This window comes from Heloderma suspectum, chromosome 1 (genome assembly GCF_057233095.1).
Source record: "Heloderma suspectum isolate Gila_16-S chromosome 1, 16-S_ref, whole genome shotgun sequence".
Taxonomy (NCBI): Eukaryota; Metazoa; Chordata; class Lepidosauria; order Squamata; family Helodermatidae; genus Heloderma; species Heloderma suspectum.
Genome location: NC_139458.1, coordinates 225,732,211 through 225,747,579, shown reverse-complemented (window position 1 = coordinate 225,747,579; position 15,369 = coordinate 225,732,211). Strand labels below are relative to the sequence as shown.

At 43.4% G+C, this 15,369-nt stretch overlaps 1 protein-coding gene across 19 annotated transcripts in view; it reads right to left on the bottom strand.

The window, feature by feature from the left end:
* Positions 1-15,369, bottom strand: part of PCNT (pericentrin) — a 278,152-nt gene that overhangs the window by 171,222 nt on the left and 91,561 nt on the right. For all 19 annotated transcript variants that reach the window (XM_084820798.1, XM_084820789.1, XM_084820783.1 and 16 more), the window contains 2 exons: positions 11,257-11,338; positions 7,741-7,884 (listed from right to left, as the gene is read on the bottom strand). In XM_084820798.1, coding sequence (XP_084676924.1) covers positions 7,741-7,884; positions 11,257-11,338 — 226 coding nt within the window. The remainder of the gene's footprint in view (positions 1-7,740; positions 7,885-11,256; positions 11,339-15,369) is intronic.

Sequence of the window (15,369 nt, the reverse complement as noted above, 5' to 3'; positions counted from 1 at the left end):
CCTCCTAGTAGCCACCTGCCTCACTTCCTTTGGCAGGGGCTCACGGAGAAGGGCCGCTGACGATGATCTTAAGGTCCGGGCAGGCACATATGGGAGGAGGCGATCTTTCAGGTAACCTGGCCCCAAGCCGTTAAGGGCTTTAAATGTTAACACCAGCACTTTGAATCGGGCCCAGAAATGGACTGGCAGCCAGTGCAGCTGGAAAAGTACTGGCGTAATATGAGCTTGCAGGCCAGTCCCTGTTAACAATCTTGCTGCCCTATTTTGGACCAGCTGAAGTTAAAGAGACATTGTGGTATCCAACAGACCCAAAACAAGAGTTTTTGCTGAATAAGACATAACCGGACGTCCACAGACACTGCAGATACAGATGCTAAAGAGGGGATCCATTGATTAGACAAAATGGAACAATCCAGTACCCTATTCTATTCCTGTGTATCATACCTATTTACTGATAAGTATTTATAAACATGAGTCATGGGTCGATATAACTGATTGCTTTCAATCATTGTTCCAATAGCAAAGAGGACTCTGAAGCTGTAAAAGCGGCAGAACTGAACCTAGATTCTAACAAATGCTGCAGCTGCAAGTACTGCCAGTCAGCTGCAGCAGGTAGATCACATCTGTCTCGCAAAGCTGAGAATGACAAAAACTCATAGTCAGCACCCAGTAATTGATCCAAGGTAAAAAAATCATCTTAACCATCCAAATCTGCCACAAAAACATTTTCTTTCTAATGTTTAAATCTGGATTTCCCCATAAAGTCAATTTAGCATGGGAAAGTAGATCAACCTGTAATTGACCTGACATTATACACTACATGCCTCTAACTGCCAGATTTGTGGGAGGATAGGGCTTATCCATTTGAATGTGCCAAGAACCAAGTATCATCTATTTGGAGAGAGGCTCCAGACAGGAAAATTCCAAAACTGACCAAGGTGGAAAATCAAATCTAAATGGAATAGACCAAAACTGAGTACAGGTCAGCAAAAAGGCCCGGTGATATAAAGCAAGATCTGGAAAGCCTAAGCCACCTTCTTGAACTGGAAGATGCATCCTTTATAAAGATATTCGTGGTGAGAAAAACTTCCACACTCCAAATTTATAAAACTGAGCACTGAGTTTTTGGAAATATTTGCCAAGTATAAGTAGAGGAATCCCATGTATACTATAAATAATTCAAGGTATAATATTCATCTTAAATGCATTAACCTTGCCCCACAAACTCAACTTTAAGAATGCCCATCTATCGATATCTCATGAGATGTCATTAATCAATTATTTACATTTAGCTTGATTATTTGAGATATGTCTCTGGGAAGAAGTATTCCCAAATAGCTAATAAAATCTGAGCACCATCAAAATGGCCTTAAAAAAGGAAATGATAAAGGCACAATTACAAGCAATACCAACAAGAAAAAAAGGTGGAAGACAACAGAAGAAGCCAATGTGGCTTCACAAAAAGCTCAGAGATAACCTGAAAACAAAAAAGCACACATATAGGAAGTGGAAAGAAGGCCAAGCTACAAAGGAAGAGTACAGGCAGGTAGCACAGAATTGCAGGGATGGCATCAGGAAGGCTAAAGCTGAGAACGACCTGAGGTTAGTGAGGGATGCTAAAAGCAACAAAAAGGCTTTCTTCAGCTACGTGCATAGTAAAAGACAGGGGAAAGAAATGGTGGTTCAGCTATTAAATAAGGATGGCAAAATGATAACAGATGGCAAAGAAAAGGCAGAGGTGCTCAGTTCCTACTTTGGCTTAGTCTTCTCCCAAAAGAGGGTCTATGACCCCCCCTGGCAAAGGCGAAGTACAGGCTGAAGGGGAAGGATTGCAGCTTGAGATCGATAGGCATATGGCCAAGGAACACCTAATTACTTTGGATGAGTATAAATCTCCAGGACCAGATGAACTGCAGCCTAGAGTAAAAAAGGAACTGGCACAAGAGCTCTCAGAACCACTGTCTATTATCTTTGAGAAATCATGGAGAATGGGTGAAGCGCCAGATGACTGGAGGAGGGCTAATGTTGTCCCTTTCTTCAGAAAGGGCAAAAAGGAGGAACCTGGGAACTACAGACCAGTCAGTTTGACATCAATCCCTGGGAAAATTCTGGAGCAGATGTTAAAGCAATCAGTATGTAAGCACCTTGAAAACGATGCAGTGCGTACTCAAAGTCAACATGGATTTGTTAAGAACAAATCCTGCCACACGAATCTGATCTCATTTTTTGATCAAGTAACCTCCCTTGTGGACTGTGGGAATGCTGTGGACATAACATACCTCAACTTCAGCAAAAGTTTCAACAAAGTGTCCCATAATATTCTGATGAGCAAACTAGCTCAAAGTAGGCTAGATGAAACAACTACCAGGTGGGTTCACAGTTGGCTATAGAATCGGACTCAGAGTGATGGCTTATCAATGGGATCTTCTCAAACTGGGGAGAGGGAATGAGGTGGGTACTGCAAGGCTCCATCCTGGGCCCAGTGCTCTTCAACATTTTTATTAATGACTTGGAGGAGGAGGTGCAGGGAATGCTGATCAAATTTGCAGATGACACCAAATGGGGGGGGGGGGGTTAGCTAATACCCTGGAAGACAGAAACACCATTCAAAGTGATCTTGGTAGGCTGGAGCACTGGGCAGAAAACAACAGAATGACATTTAATAGGGATAAATGCGAAGTGCTGCACCTAGGAGAAAGAAACCAAATGCACAGTTACAAGATGGGGGATACTTGGCTCAACAATACTACAAGCAAGAAGGATCTTGGAATTGTTGTCGATCACAAGCTGAAGATGAGCCAACAATGGGATGTGGCTGCAAAAAAGGCAAATGCTCTTTGGGGCTGCATTAACAGAAGTATAGCATCCAAATCCCGGGAAGTCCTAGTTCCCCTCTACTCAGCACTGGTTAGGCCTCATCTGGAGTACTGTGTCCAGCTCTGGGCACCACACTTTAGGAAGGATGCAGACAAACTGGAGAGGGTTCACAGGAGGGCAACGAAAATGATCAGGGGACTGGAAACAAAGCCCTATGAAGAGAGACTGAAAGAACTGGGCATGTTTCGCCTTGAGAAGAGAAGACTGAGGGGAGATATGAGAGCACCCTTCAAGTACTTGAAAGGTTGTCACAGAGAGGAAGGCCAGCATCTCTTCTCAATCATCCCAGAGTGCAGGACACGGAAGAATTGGCTCAAGTTACAGGAGGCCAGATTCCGGCTGAACATCAGGAAGAACTTCCTGACTGTTAGAGCAATACGACAATGGAACCAATTCCCTAGGGAGGTAGTGGGCTCTCCCACACTGGAGACATTCAAGATGAGGCTGGACAGCCATCTGTCAGGGATGCTGACGTGGATTCCTGCATTGAGCAGGGTGTTGGACTCGATGGTCTTATAGGCCCCTTCCAATCCTACTATTCTATGATTCTACGCCTATTAGCTAAACATCTGTATCAATGTTTTTGTTGTTTAACACGATGTGCCAGGATCTTACTGGGACATTCACCATTTTCCCAATATGCCTGTGGTAAACTGGTAAAGGCAAATTCTGCCTCCTGTAAAAGAATATTATTTGACTCACATTTTACATTCTGCAGCTCCTGATAAAAGTTGTGAAGTTGGGTGAATGGCAACTTCTTATTTAGAGACATTTATCGCATTTACAAAACACTCTTATAAGAAGAATAGGCAATAATTCAGCCCTGTATAAAAGATTTACTGGTCTCCCACTCGATGGTGCAAGAACCAGCCATGCCCTCACTGGTTTTAAAATACACAGGTATTCAGCAGAAATCTAAGTTTTAAACATCTCATCATTAAGATAAAGATTAAGGTGCCAGAGACTGGGGGGCCTAAGTGTATCTGAAAATTTCAACTCCAAGCATACTGTAGCATGGTCTGATGCTACGGCAGCCTTTGGATGTCATGATAACTCATGGGGAGTTAATAAGCTACGCACAGTAGGTTATTTTTGAAAATAATACACAAACTACACAAATGGGCTAATAAGCTCCTGTGTGTAATTTGACTTGCCCCTCCCTGCCCCCTGTCCTCCTGCAGTCCTCCTGGCTGAGCGGTGCCACTGTTTCACCCACCTCTAAAGTTGGCAGTTGGGAGGCACCCAGTCCAGCATCAAATCCCTGTGCGATTACTCACTAAGGCGCGAAAATCCTGAGAGCATCAGAAAGGAGGTGGTGGCTATAAAACCTTGGGGGTTTGCAGGATCAGGACCAAACTTCACACGGAGCCTCTCCTAGTCGGGAGGCACCCTATGCACCATGAGAACCCTGTGCAATTACCCCAGAGGAGGGAAAATTCCAGGTCCATCAAAAAAGGGGGTGGCACAAATAAACCCCTGGGGGTTTGCAGAATTGGGACAAAACCCTCAATTGTGCATTCCCCCCCATAGCCACTACTGACATAGACACCTTTACTGTCATCAAAATTGACAATGAAGTGGAGTAGCACACTGTGAGCACATTGGTGAACACCAGGAGGCTGAGGCCAACCTGAAGGGGAGCACTAAAATTGATAATGACTGTTACCATAACAGAACCTTAGAAACTGGCAGAAACTCCCAAATTGGGATGTGGAGGTAAATCTCCAACAGGCTGATCAATGCTAGAAATTCTTCCCTCAAAACAGCCTCCACAATTGTCTTCAGAGTTTCCATTTTGAAGTAATTTTTGGTCACGTGTTCATTGAGCTGCTTGAGATCTAGGATGCATCTGATGGACCCTTTCTTTTGGGGGACCAAAAAGAAAATGGAGTAAAACACCAGAATGGATGTCCGCTGGTGGCACAGGTTATCTATAGACCAAATCTCTAAAAGATTGTTTATGGTGCTTAGAAACTTTTGGTGCTCCAAGGATTGTAGGGATCGAGGGGAGGCTATGAATCTGTCCCTTGGCAATGAAGCAAACTCCACAGCATATCCCCAGGCTACAGTCTCCTGCACCCAAAGGTTGGAAGTGATGCTTCTCCAAACCTGGGAAAAAAGTATCGGTGTGCCCCAATCCAAAGGTGATTTGGAGCAGAAATGGCATCAGTTGGACTGCTGCTTCTTGCTGCCCTTCCTGACATTGTGGAGGCAAACAGTGGGGATGCTGGGTTTTATCACCCTCTGGCTTTTTTCACCTTCTGGCTTTGCACTGCAGCTCCATCTGGATTTAAACCCATTTGAGGTGTGGGGTCTGGAGGGACAAAAGCAAAACTACTTGGATTTCCTGCCATCCCTCTTGGGTGTGGGGAGACCATTCTTTTTATCTTTCATTTCCACTAAATATTTCTTTAAAGGACCACCGCATAATTTCGATTGTTTGAAAGCGAGATTGGGCAGCCATGATTGGGAACAGTAGGAGAAAAGGTATTGCTTTTGCCAGCTGGAGTTGAGGTACCACGCTACCAAGACCCCCACCCCCAGCAATCTCCTCAACCTAGTGAAAAGACCCCCCCCACACACACACACGTCCCTCCAAGGGCATGCCAGGAGAAGAGGGAAGGGAGATGAGTGTGCACGTGTGTGTGTGTGACTTCAGGATAGTGCCTCCCTGTGGAATGTATAGAGCAGCTCGGCTCAGCCTTACTGCTGCTTAGGCAGAGCCTGCCTGGCACAGCAGTGTGGCACCTCCCCCTGATAAAGTAACAATTGGGTCTGCCTACGTTTCACAGGGAGGCACTATCCTGAAGTCAAGGTATGCCCTTCATGGAGCTCTTGAGAACCCACAGTTTTCAGCACCAACATAAACCTATTTCATAGTAATTCCAGCTGCCAATAAGAACATTAATTTAAGAAGGAGGGGTAGGACCCTTTGGTGAGTGCTAAGAAATGTGTCTGTGGGCACCATGTTGCCTAACCCTGCCCTGTGCTGTCAATCCATAAAATTACAGCCCCTCTATTTTCCTCATGTCTCCACCCTCTCTTAAATCACACCCCTCCTGCCACAGAATCCAAAACACAAGTTAACACAACCAAAGAAACAAAAAGGATATCAAAGCACAGTTATATTAAAAGAAATCCCTAGCTCCTGGGCTTACGCACAAAATGATGCTCTGTGGTCAGTCGATAATGCCACAGAGGACTCCCAAAGGGGAACCCCTTCTGGTGTTCCAACTTTGGGGCGGGAGTGACCTGCCACCCTCCAAAGGGCTGAAAGACATACACCATCCCTGAAAACTAATATTAAAGGTAAAGGTGTCCCCAACCAGTCGTGTCCGACTCTAGGGTGTGGTGCTCATCTCCATTTCTAAGCCGAAGAGCCAGCGCGGTCCGAAGACGCTTCCGGGGTCATGTGACCGGCATGACTGAACACCCAGGTGCACGGAACACTGTTACCTTTCCCGCCAAAGCAGTACCTATTTATCTACTTGCAATTTCTTGCTTTCCAACTGCTAAGTTGGCAGGAGCTGGGACTGAAGACGGGAGCTCACTCCATCACGCAGCACTCGGGTCTCGAACTGCTGTCCTGCCGACCTTCCGGTCTGCAGTTCAGCGTCTTAACCACTAAGCCACTGCGGCCCCTGAAAACTAATATTAGCTGTACGTTATTGTCCATTCTGGGCCTTCCCAGGAAGTTGTTCCTGGCTGCTCTAGCTCCAACTGATTTTTCCCATGGGTCAATAATCATTCATAGAAAAATGTATATTGGGGTGGGGAACAACAGTATGTACTTTTAATCATAATATAATCCCTACCATGCATTTATATTTAATACTAGAATATCCATTAACCCAAGCCACAACCTGTTTTTCACTATGCTGGAGAGCAAGGTAAAGAAATCACAACCAGCTAAGCACCCCAAGCATCATTGAAATTTTCACTGTAGTAAGGATTCTTGTTAATTCCTATCAGTAATTCCTACTGATTCCTATCAGTACCTATCAGTACTGAAATTTCAAAGACCTTCAGGATGGGTACTGATAAATATTAAACTCAGAATTGATCTGAACTTTTTGTTTTCTAGATACCTGCAGACAACTTCTCCCCAGGATGACAACATCTATGCCTTTCACCTTGGCTAAGGAAGAAAAATATACAAAACCATTTTAAACCACTTTTTAAATTAATGCTAGTGTAGCTCTAGAGTCCTACCAGGCTGAGGTGAATCAGGTCTGGCGGCTGTTGATCTAAGTTGGCTTATTTGACAGATGTGGGGTGCTGGTAATTCAAAAAAGAATGCAATTCTGTACCCTATTTTGTCCTATTGAGGGCCAAAGTAGCCAATATATTAAATGTTTGAATGCCTTTAGTATTTTTTTATGTTTTAGGTAGCAGCTGGGTGGGGTTAACACTTTCCTAGAACACTGTGAATCTGACAAAAAGCCAGCCTCAGCTCCCATTTGCCTTGGGAGGGCAACTGCCTTTGGTGTCAATGACAGCTTACCTCCTGGGGCGGGTAGGCTACCATCTTTGAGGGTACAATTTTTGTTGGGACTGTAGATAGGAGGCAAAGAATTGCCCTCCTTTCCCCAGCGCAGTGATTCTGATCCTGATCATCTCCCTTCCCCCCACTATTCCAAAAACAAAATAGTGGCATATTAAATACATCTACACATTAAATGTATTATCTAGTTTGGCCATGAGAAAACTCTGTAGGCAAGTGCAGCAGAATTGGAAACGGTGGCTCCTTATACTGCTCCTCAAATATGTAGTCTCAAATGAATGCAAAATGCAAGACCAAATGCAAAGGTAAAGGGATTTTTGATTTTCTTAAATGTCAAAGCGAACGTATGCAATTCTCACCTGGCCTTTGTCTGAGTTTAGTTGCTCCAACTCTTTCTGAAGCTGCTGGCAATTTTCTTTATCTTTCTTAACTTCCACAATGTGGAGATCTTGAAGTTCCTGTATTGTTTTCTTATGCTGTTCTTCCATATAGACAATTTCTCCCTGCAATACATCCAGAGCTTTACGATATTCATCCTCCAACAGACATTTTTGTTTTTTTCTAGCGTCATTGTCAATCTTCCTACACATTCAAAAGTTCTTTTAAAAAAATCCCAAATTATAGGCAGTTCATCTTTCCAAACAAAAGAAGCATGGACATTTGCTACCTGGCCAAATTAAATTATTATAGCTCATTTTGTTGCTTTGCTTATAGATTGCACATACTTTAGAGTTTATCACAAACGTATTTCTTTCTGCTCAGTTCTGAGTTGCATTCCAACAACTAGATGCTCCATGAGGTGCAAAGCCAAAAAGATAACTTTCGAACATCCAGTTTAAAACACACCATAGTCAAAATGCCATAGGATCCATCCTGAACTGCATGGTTTGTTCTAGGGTTTCAGGATGGTTCATAAACTACCCCAGCCACTCACCCTTGCCGGGTTCAGACATCACAACAACCCATGCCTGGCGAGAACAATTATGCTAACTAAGCAGCTCGCAACCAGCATACACGGGGATCACTTTAACAACTAACACATTTATTATTACATAAGCTTTGATGGACTATAGGCTACTTCATCAAATGCTGTAGTACATAAAAGTTTATTTTATGGCTGTAGTCCACAAAACCTTATGCCATAATATGTGCATTAGTCTCTAAGGTACCACAAGACACTTTGTTGTTTTGCTGCAACAGACTAACACAACTACCCCACTGAAATTATGCATGCTAGTTTTTAAACTAATAGTTCTTTGCTTTCTTGACTGCCTTAGAATGACAAATTCAAGAATTTTAAGGGTTAGAAGCCTTCTGATGTCCAATCTTCAATTACTCCATCTTCTGTCTTCCCTATCTTCTCAATCCAAAATTAGCACGCATAGGATCAAAAGCTTTTATTTAAATTATGCAAATAACACAATCCATTTTCATTCAGAAACTATGGCATAATTCAGATGTAATAATCACCACTACCATTATTACTTACAAGACTGCCTAATATACATTAAGTGCTATACAAAGATAAAGTGAACAGAACCCTCCCTACAGCTACACAATCTAAGATAGAAGGTTTGAAGGGAAAAGGATAAAACTTTGTACTAGCTGGGAGAGTCTAAAAGAAAACAAAAACAGTTGAAACCTATACAATAATTAACTGGACCAAACATGATTTGGCTGGTAAATGGTGCAGGCTTGTGTGTTCCCTTTCCACTGATTCCCTTCTCCATGTCCTGGTCTACAGTCAATATTTTGCTGTGATGTCCAAATTGGATAGATTACTACAACAAAAAGCATACTTTACCTCTGAACTAAAAGTAGAAACTCACTTCAAATTGTTTGTGTTCTCATTTAGAGACAAACTGTAGATAGTGATACCCATAATTTGATTAATTCAGAAATCACAACTATCATATAGTTCAGAGATGGGGAACCTCTGCTCTGCAGGCCAAATTCAGCCTGCCAGGTCTCCTCATCTGGCCTGAGCAAGCCTCAGGTGAAGCTCTGCCCCCTCAGAGAAAATAGAGAGGACAGAAAAGCAGCTCCCAACTGAGCTACATCCTCAGGGAGCACTTGGCAAGATTGCAACGCAATCAGCTTTGTTCCCCCCCTCAGCTTTCCCTGATTGAAGTAAGTGAGGGGGGAGTGAAGCCAGCACCAGACTGAGCCTGCTCCTCGAGTCGTCAGCTCAGGACTTTACCCACCCCTAATCTTCCCCAGTCAGGAAGGAAAGGGATGGGCAAAGCTGGCTGAGAGCTGTGCTGTTCCCTCACCTTTCCCAACTGGAAAAGGCAGGGCTTATCAAAACTCTTTTGATACTATCCCTTCTGGAGGGACAAGAACCCCCTCCCAGTTTTGTTCCACAGAAACAGTGCATTTGTTGGAGCTCCCCCCATTTAAAAATAATATCTTTAAGAGAGCAATACTATGGCCACTAGACAATGTCTAGGCGGTCATAGGATTTTTTGGTTCTCAGAAACAGTGCTCCCCTCCCCCTCGTAAGTGGTGTGTTTCTTCCCCATCTCCACGCTCGTAACTGTAGTGCAGAGTGGGTGAAAAGTGGGCATTCCTGGGGAGGGGGCCACAGAAGCATCATTACGATGCTTCCTATGCACTGTCCGCCGCCTGCTCCGACGTCCCCAGCTAGACAGCCAAAATCAGCTGTGTACCCGCAAATGCAGGGCGGCCAGACCCTCCATGCTCCGCCTGCCCCGCATTGGATAGTCGGCCGCCTCCAATTTCAGAGGCAGCCAACTATCCTGATAGCATTGCGCCCTAAAACTATTTTCAGGTGCAACCGGGCCTTCTCCCTCTCTGTCCTTGCTTATTGATCCAGGGTGGAAAGGACTTAGACAAAACATTTTAGGCAAAAAAGACTTAAGTGGACATCCCACAAAGCAACAGCTACACATTAAAAGCAGGAAGCCATGGAACTGATGTGCCTCTAGCTTCCACAGCTGACTTGGCACAGACACATTTGGTGAACAAAAAATGGAGCTTCACCTGATTTGACACACTCACAGTGTGTGTGCGTGTGCACAGTGTGTGTGTGTGTGTCTGTGTGCACGTGCATGTGTATGTGTATGAGAGAGAGGGAGGGAGGGAGAGAAAGAAAGTGGGGGATTCATGCCAGGAGGGGCTCCATTTACTTTGGATGGTGGATCCACCAACTGCTGGTATGCAGAGCCTGTTGTCGCAACCTGGGGCCAATTCGGCCCTCATGAAAGTGGTTCCCAGCCCCTAATATAGTTATTGTGAACCAGAAGGTAGAGAAGGGAATGTGTACGTAACAGGGGGAAAGGAAGGGAGAATGAGCTGGCTGTGACATCTGAATTAGCCTGTATTGTTTAAACCAGAACTCAAAACCAACAGCAATCATTTACTATCCCCACACACCTTACAAGCTTCTCCCAGTTCTGTAGACATTATTTGAAGTTTTTCTGTGTGAACACTTGCCATCTGTATTTTCAGACTGCTTTAGAAAGCATATTTAAGTTTCATCCCATCTAATTCTTGAGCCAAAAGCATTTGATTTCCTTATCCTTCTGAAACAACTGTTCTCTCAAATCTACCTGTAAATCCTCAAGAGCTTGTTTGTGCTCATCTCGTGGGAGCTGAATTTCAGATAGATATGTAGTCTCCAGGGTATCCTAATTTGATAAATGCTTACTCTCCAATTCTGTAATTTGTGCTTGATGATTATTCTGCACATCTGTTACATGGGTTTCTAGCCAGGTCTGCTTTTCCCTTTCTAATGTAGACTTAAGAGTTTCAATTTCAGCTTGGTGCTCTGTCTGTCGATTGGATGTGAGGGACAAAATTTGTTCCTTATGTTTACGCTGCAACTCTTTACTTTGAAGTTCCAGCTCACTTACATGCTTTTCCCTCAGCTCGTGAAGGAGAATTTCATGTTCTCTTGTGATTTGTTTAGTCGTAGCTTTACCATTTTCCATAAATCTAGAAGTAGAAGGTAGGAAAAAAACCCACTATTAAACACCACAGTTCAAAGAGTAGGTATTACACAAATCAATTTCATGTTTAACCCCAACAACACATATTTCTTCTAAGAGAATTTTTAACGTGCCAAAAGCACTATTTGCATTTCCTGTGCCTGTAATGAGAATGTAAAGCCAAAACGTTCTTCATATTTTAAATACAGCACCCTTCTATTTTCTGTCCCATGATAACAATGGATGGGTCCATTACTCTATGGAACAAAACAGTCCCTGGCCAAAAGAAGCGACAGAAAGTGTCTTGGCTTAAAAAAAACCCACTTCTATATTTGAAGAGATAAGTCAACCACTAAATGAAAGCTTTCGAAGACAAGCTTGCTAAAACTTGCTCCTCCAAGGATAAGATAATACTTCATGTTGAAACTCCATAGAAAAGACAGACTGTTAGTAATTGTCAATAGTTTTCAATCCCCCCTCTCTCAAAACAACAGCTACAGGACATACTTACCTTTTTTGCCTTTTGAAACAGAAAGAGTTGATCTCTGTCTTTCCAGTCCCCCTGGAAACCGAGTGTACACCCAAGTATTTCAGTTCCTCTCTAGCTGAAAAGCCACTTGTACCATCCCATACCACCACAAATGATTTTGCAACAGATATAAGGATATGCACATAGCTTTCCCTAGCTAAACAACCTCCCAAGGCAGGAAGAATGGTACATCCACTGTACTGAAAATGCACACTGTTGTATCAGCTTGATGGTGTTACACATATATGCATATTACAATTTGGCAGGCAGTACACATGTAATTATTTTTATTTACCTTTGGCATGTAAGTTGGTCTGTTGGATTGTGTGTTGTTTTTATTCTGTTACTGTTGTGTTTTTAATTGTTTTTAATGCATTTGTTTTATTAGTTTGAGGTACATCATTGTTAAAAGTTTTGCCACCCTTAAATTACACTCCAATCCAATACTCAAGATGGGTGTTCAACCCGCTTCTTCACAAAGCAGGCTTGGAACATCCATAAGAGGGAAATTCTACTTTCTGGTGTTTGGTAAAGGTATATAGAGGATATCATCTTTCTATTCAAGGTCTAGGAAAAATGGTTTGTGATGGAGACAATATGGATATAAGCAAATACTTCCTTGTATATAAAATTATTGTTAATAGCCTTAAGCCTACAGGAAAGCTCAGGCAATAAAGCTAAAAAATATATAGGAGATTGGTGACTTGTCTGACACTTTATTCTTAATCACCACAATATAATTATACAAAAATTAAGCCTGTCAATACAAGGCCAATGTCTCTGATGAAGCTTATCACCTAGGCTGGATGGTCAGTTCAGAAAAGGGATTCTGTTGGTGTATCTCCCGCCTTGCTGCCAACAGCCTTCCTTTCTGAGCTCTCTGGGCTGCTCTCAGGGTCACTGCTAGAGTCTCCTTGGCTTGTTGCGCTCCCTTGCAACCATCAGTCTGTCAAAATTAGTATCTGACCCCATTCATTCGGCAGGACACATTTTGAACCTGATTTTCTCTATAGGGCAGGATGATGGTGATCTAGGGATGGAGGAACTTTCTGTAGTTCCATTGCCATGGACAGATCCCTACCTGGTGGGGTTTGGACTTGCTGGGACTCACAGCCTCTGAAGACAGTCTGCTCCAGGAGACTGAAGGACCTGGATGATTTTATGATGGCTTTGCGGGGTTTTCCTGTCACTTTGGAAGGCAATTCTGCTGAAGCCATTTGACCAATGCAATGGAGAAATGGCCTGGGTGGTTGATAGGATTGCTTATGAGTGTCCTCTCCCACTGAGTGGAGCCAAAATATCCCATGGCAGTGAGGGTGGTGAAGAAATTGTACTTCTCCACCACTAACAGAACTTTTTCAGGTGGTCAGAGAAATATTATATTCTGGCCCATGAGAAGAAGAGCTGGCCACTTGATAGCCCATTGTGAACAATTTGCACAACACTTTGCAGATAAAATCAATCATATCTGTTCCAACTTGGATGCCATAGTCGATACAGATCTGGTGGATGTAACTTTGGCCCCTGCTTGTTGGTATAATGGATACTTTTCAATTTGTGCAGCCTGAGGATGTCGATAGGATACTTCAAGAGGTGAGGCCTACCACTTGCGTGCTGGACCCTTGCCCTTCCTGACTTATAAAAGCAGCCAGATTGTGTTGCTCAGTGGGTAAGGGTAGTGATGAATGCCTCTTTATGATAAGGGAAGATTCCATCTTTTTAACAGATATATATTAAAAAACACTCCCTGAACCCCACTGTATTTGATAATTTATGGCAGGTCTCTAATATTTCATTCTTGGACAAGATGCTGGCATGTGTGGGAGCTTCTCAGCTCCAGGGATTTCTGGATAAAGTGGATTATCTAAGGGATCTCATCTGCAAATGTGCATAGCGGACGACAGTCATAGTAGCCGCCATAAACCCCAGTAAACGTTGTATGTTGTATGCTGTGGTGGATTTGCTTGCCAGCACGTTTGATGCGAATGTGACTAGTGTCTTCTGTCTGGTATCGGGTAAGAAAGCTCTGCCCACTTCGGAGTCCAGTAATGCCCCTATGAATGTTATGCTCTGAGTATGCAGCAGGTGAAACTTTTTGAGGTTGATACATAGTCCAAGAGTAAGAAGAAGGTCACAGGTCACCTCTATCGACCGCAGGAGCTGTGACTTCATGGACGCTACCAGAAGTCAGTCATCTATGTAAGGATAAACTTCTGTACCAACGTCTAGAACTCCAAAGCCCTCTTCCACGAAGCAGCTTTAAGTCGACCAGATCTATTTTTCCTCGCCTGCTTTGAGAAGGCGTTGCAGTGTAGACAAGTTCCCACAACATGCCCTTCCCCCAGGCAGAACAGGCAAACTATGCCCATCTTTGTGAGGTAACTTAGCCCCACAACGGGTGCGCTTTTTGAAAGATGCCTGGAGGGCCATGCAACCTCATGGCTATCGCAAAGGCTGCAAAATTAAACCAAATAAAAGTAAAAATAAGGAAAGATAGAACAACGAGAGAAAAAGAAAAGACTGAATAAAACCTCAGCTTTTTTTTTTGTATGTTACCTGACGAATGAAGAGTAGTTCCCCATGAGGCGCATGCAATGGCAGTTGAAAGAGAAGTGAGGGAAGAGGCGGGAACACACTAAGGATACATACGCTGGACGGTGGGGGAGGCGTTCCTGCCAAAACTCCTCAGCTTTAGAAGTTTTAGAAGTTTCCCGATTCAAGGCTCCGCACAGGCACAGAGCCCATATGTGTGAGGCACAGAGACCACGAAGAAGAACCACAGTTAACAGATCACAACTTAAGTCCTTGACTAGAATCAGTTCACAAGCATTACAACAGAAGAGCCTGGGTTCAGCACACAGAATAAATTCAAATAGGTTCAGAGTCCTAGTGAAAGCGGGGAAGCTTTCCAAATTATCAAAGCTTTGCTTCCAGCAGAGTCTACTGCTGGTTGCTCTAGTTTAAATACAAGGGCACTTTGGAGGAGCTATCACTGCCTGCCCCCTTCATTCTGCCATTCCACAATACCCGCTCCAACCCGCAGTCACAGTCGCAGCCCTTTTTTTTCCTTTTTCTTTTTTTAACTGTTAGCTGCTTTTGCACTTTAGTGGCTGCCCAGAATAGAAAGACTTGACTTAACAAGGTTATCCATAAGGTTCAAGGGCTTCCCCTGAACCTTGGGGGTGCTCTGCTTCAAATCCCCACTTGCCCGAGTCCACAGCAACTGTTTTTCATGATGCCCCACACATTTCCCCATTTTTGATCCTTTACGCATTAACATCTCCTAAAGCGGTAGGGAGCAAAAAACGGGGAGGTGTAGATAGGAATACTGCCTCTGACACTGAACAATAGTATATAGTCATCCTGCGTAGTAAGCATTAATAGCCTTCTTCTCCATTTATCATCATCACCATCACCATCACCATCACCATCACCATCATCATTATTATTATTATTATTATTATTATTATTATTATTATTATTGGAATGTAACAGGAACACGATGTCCC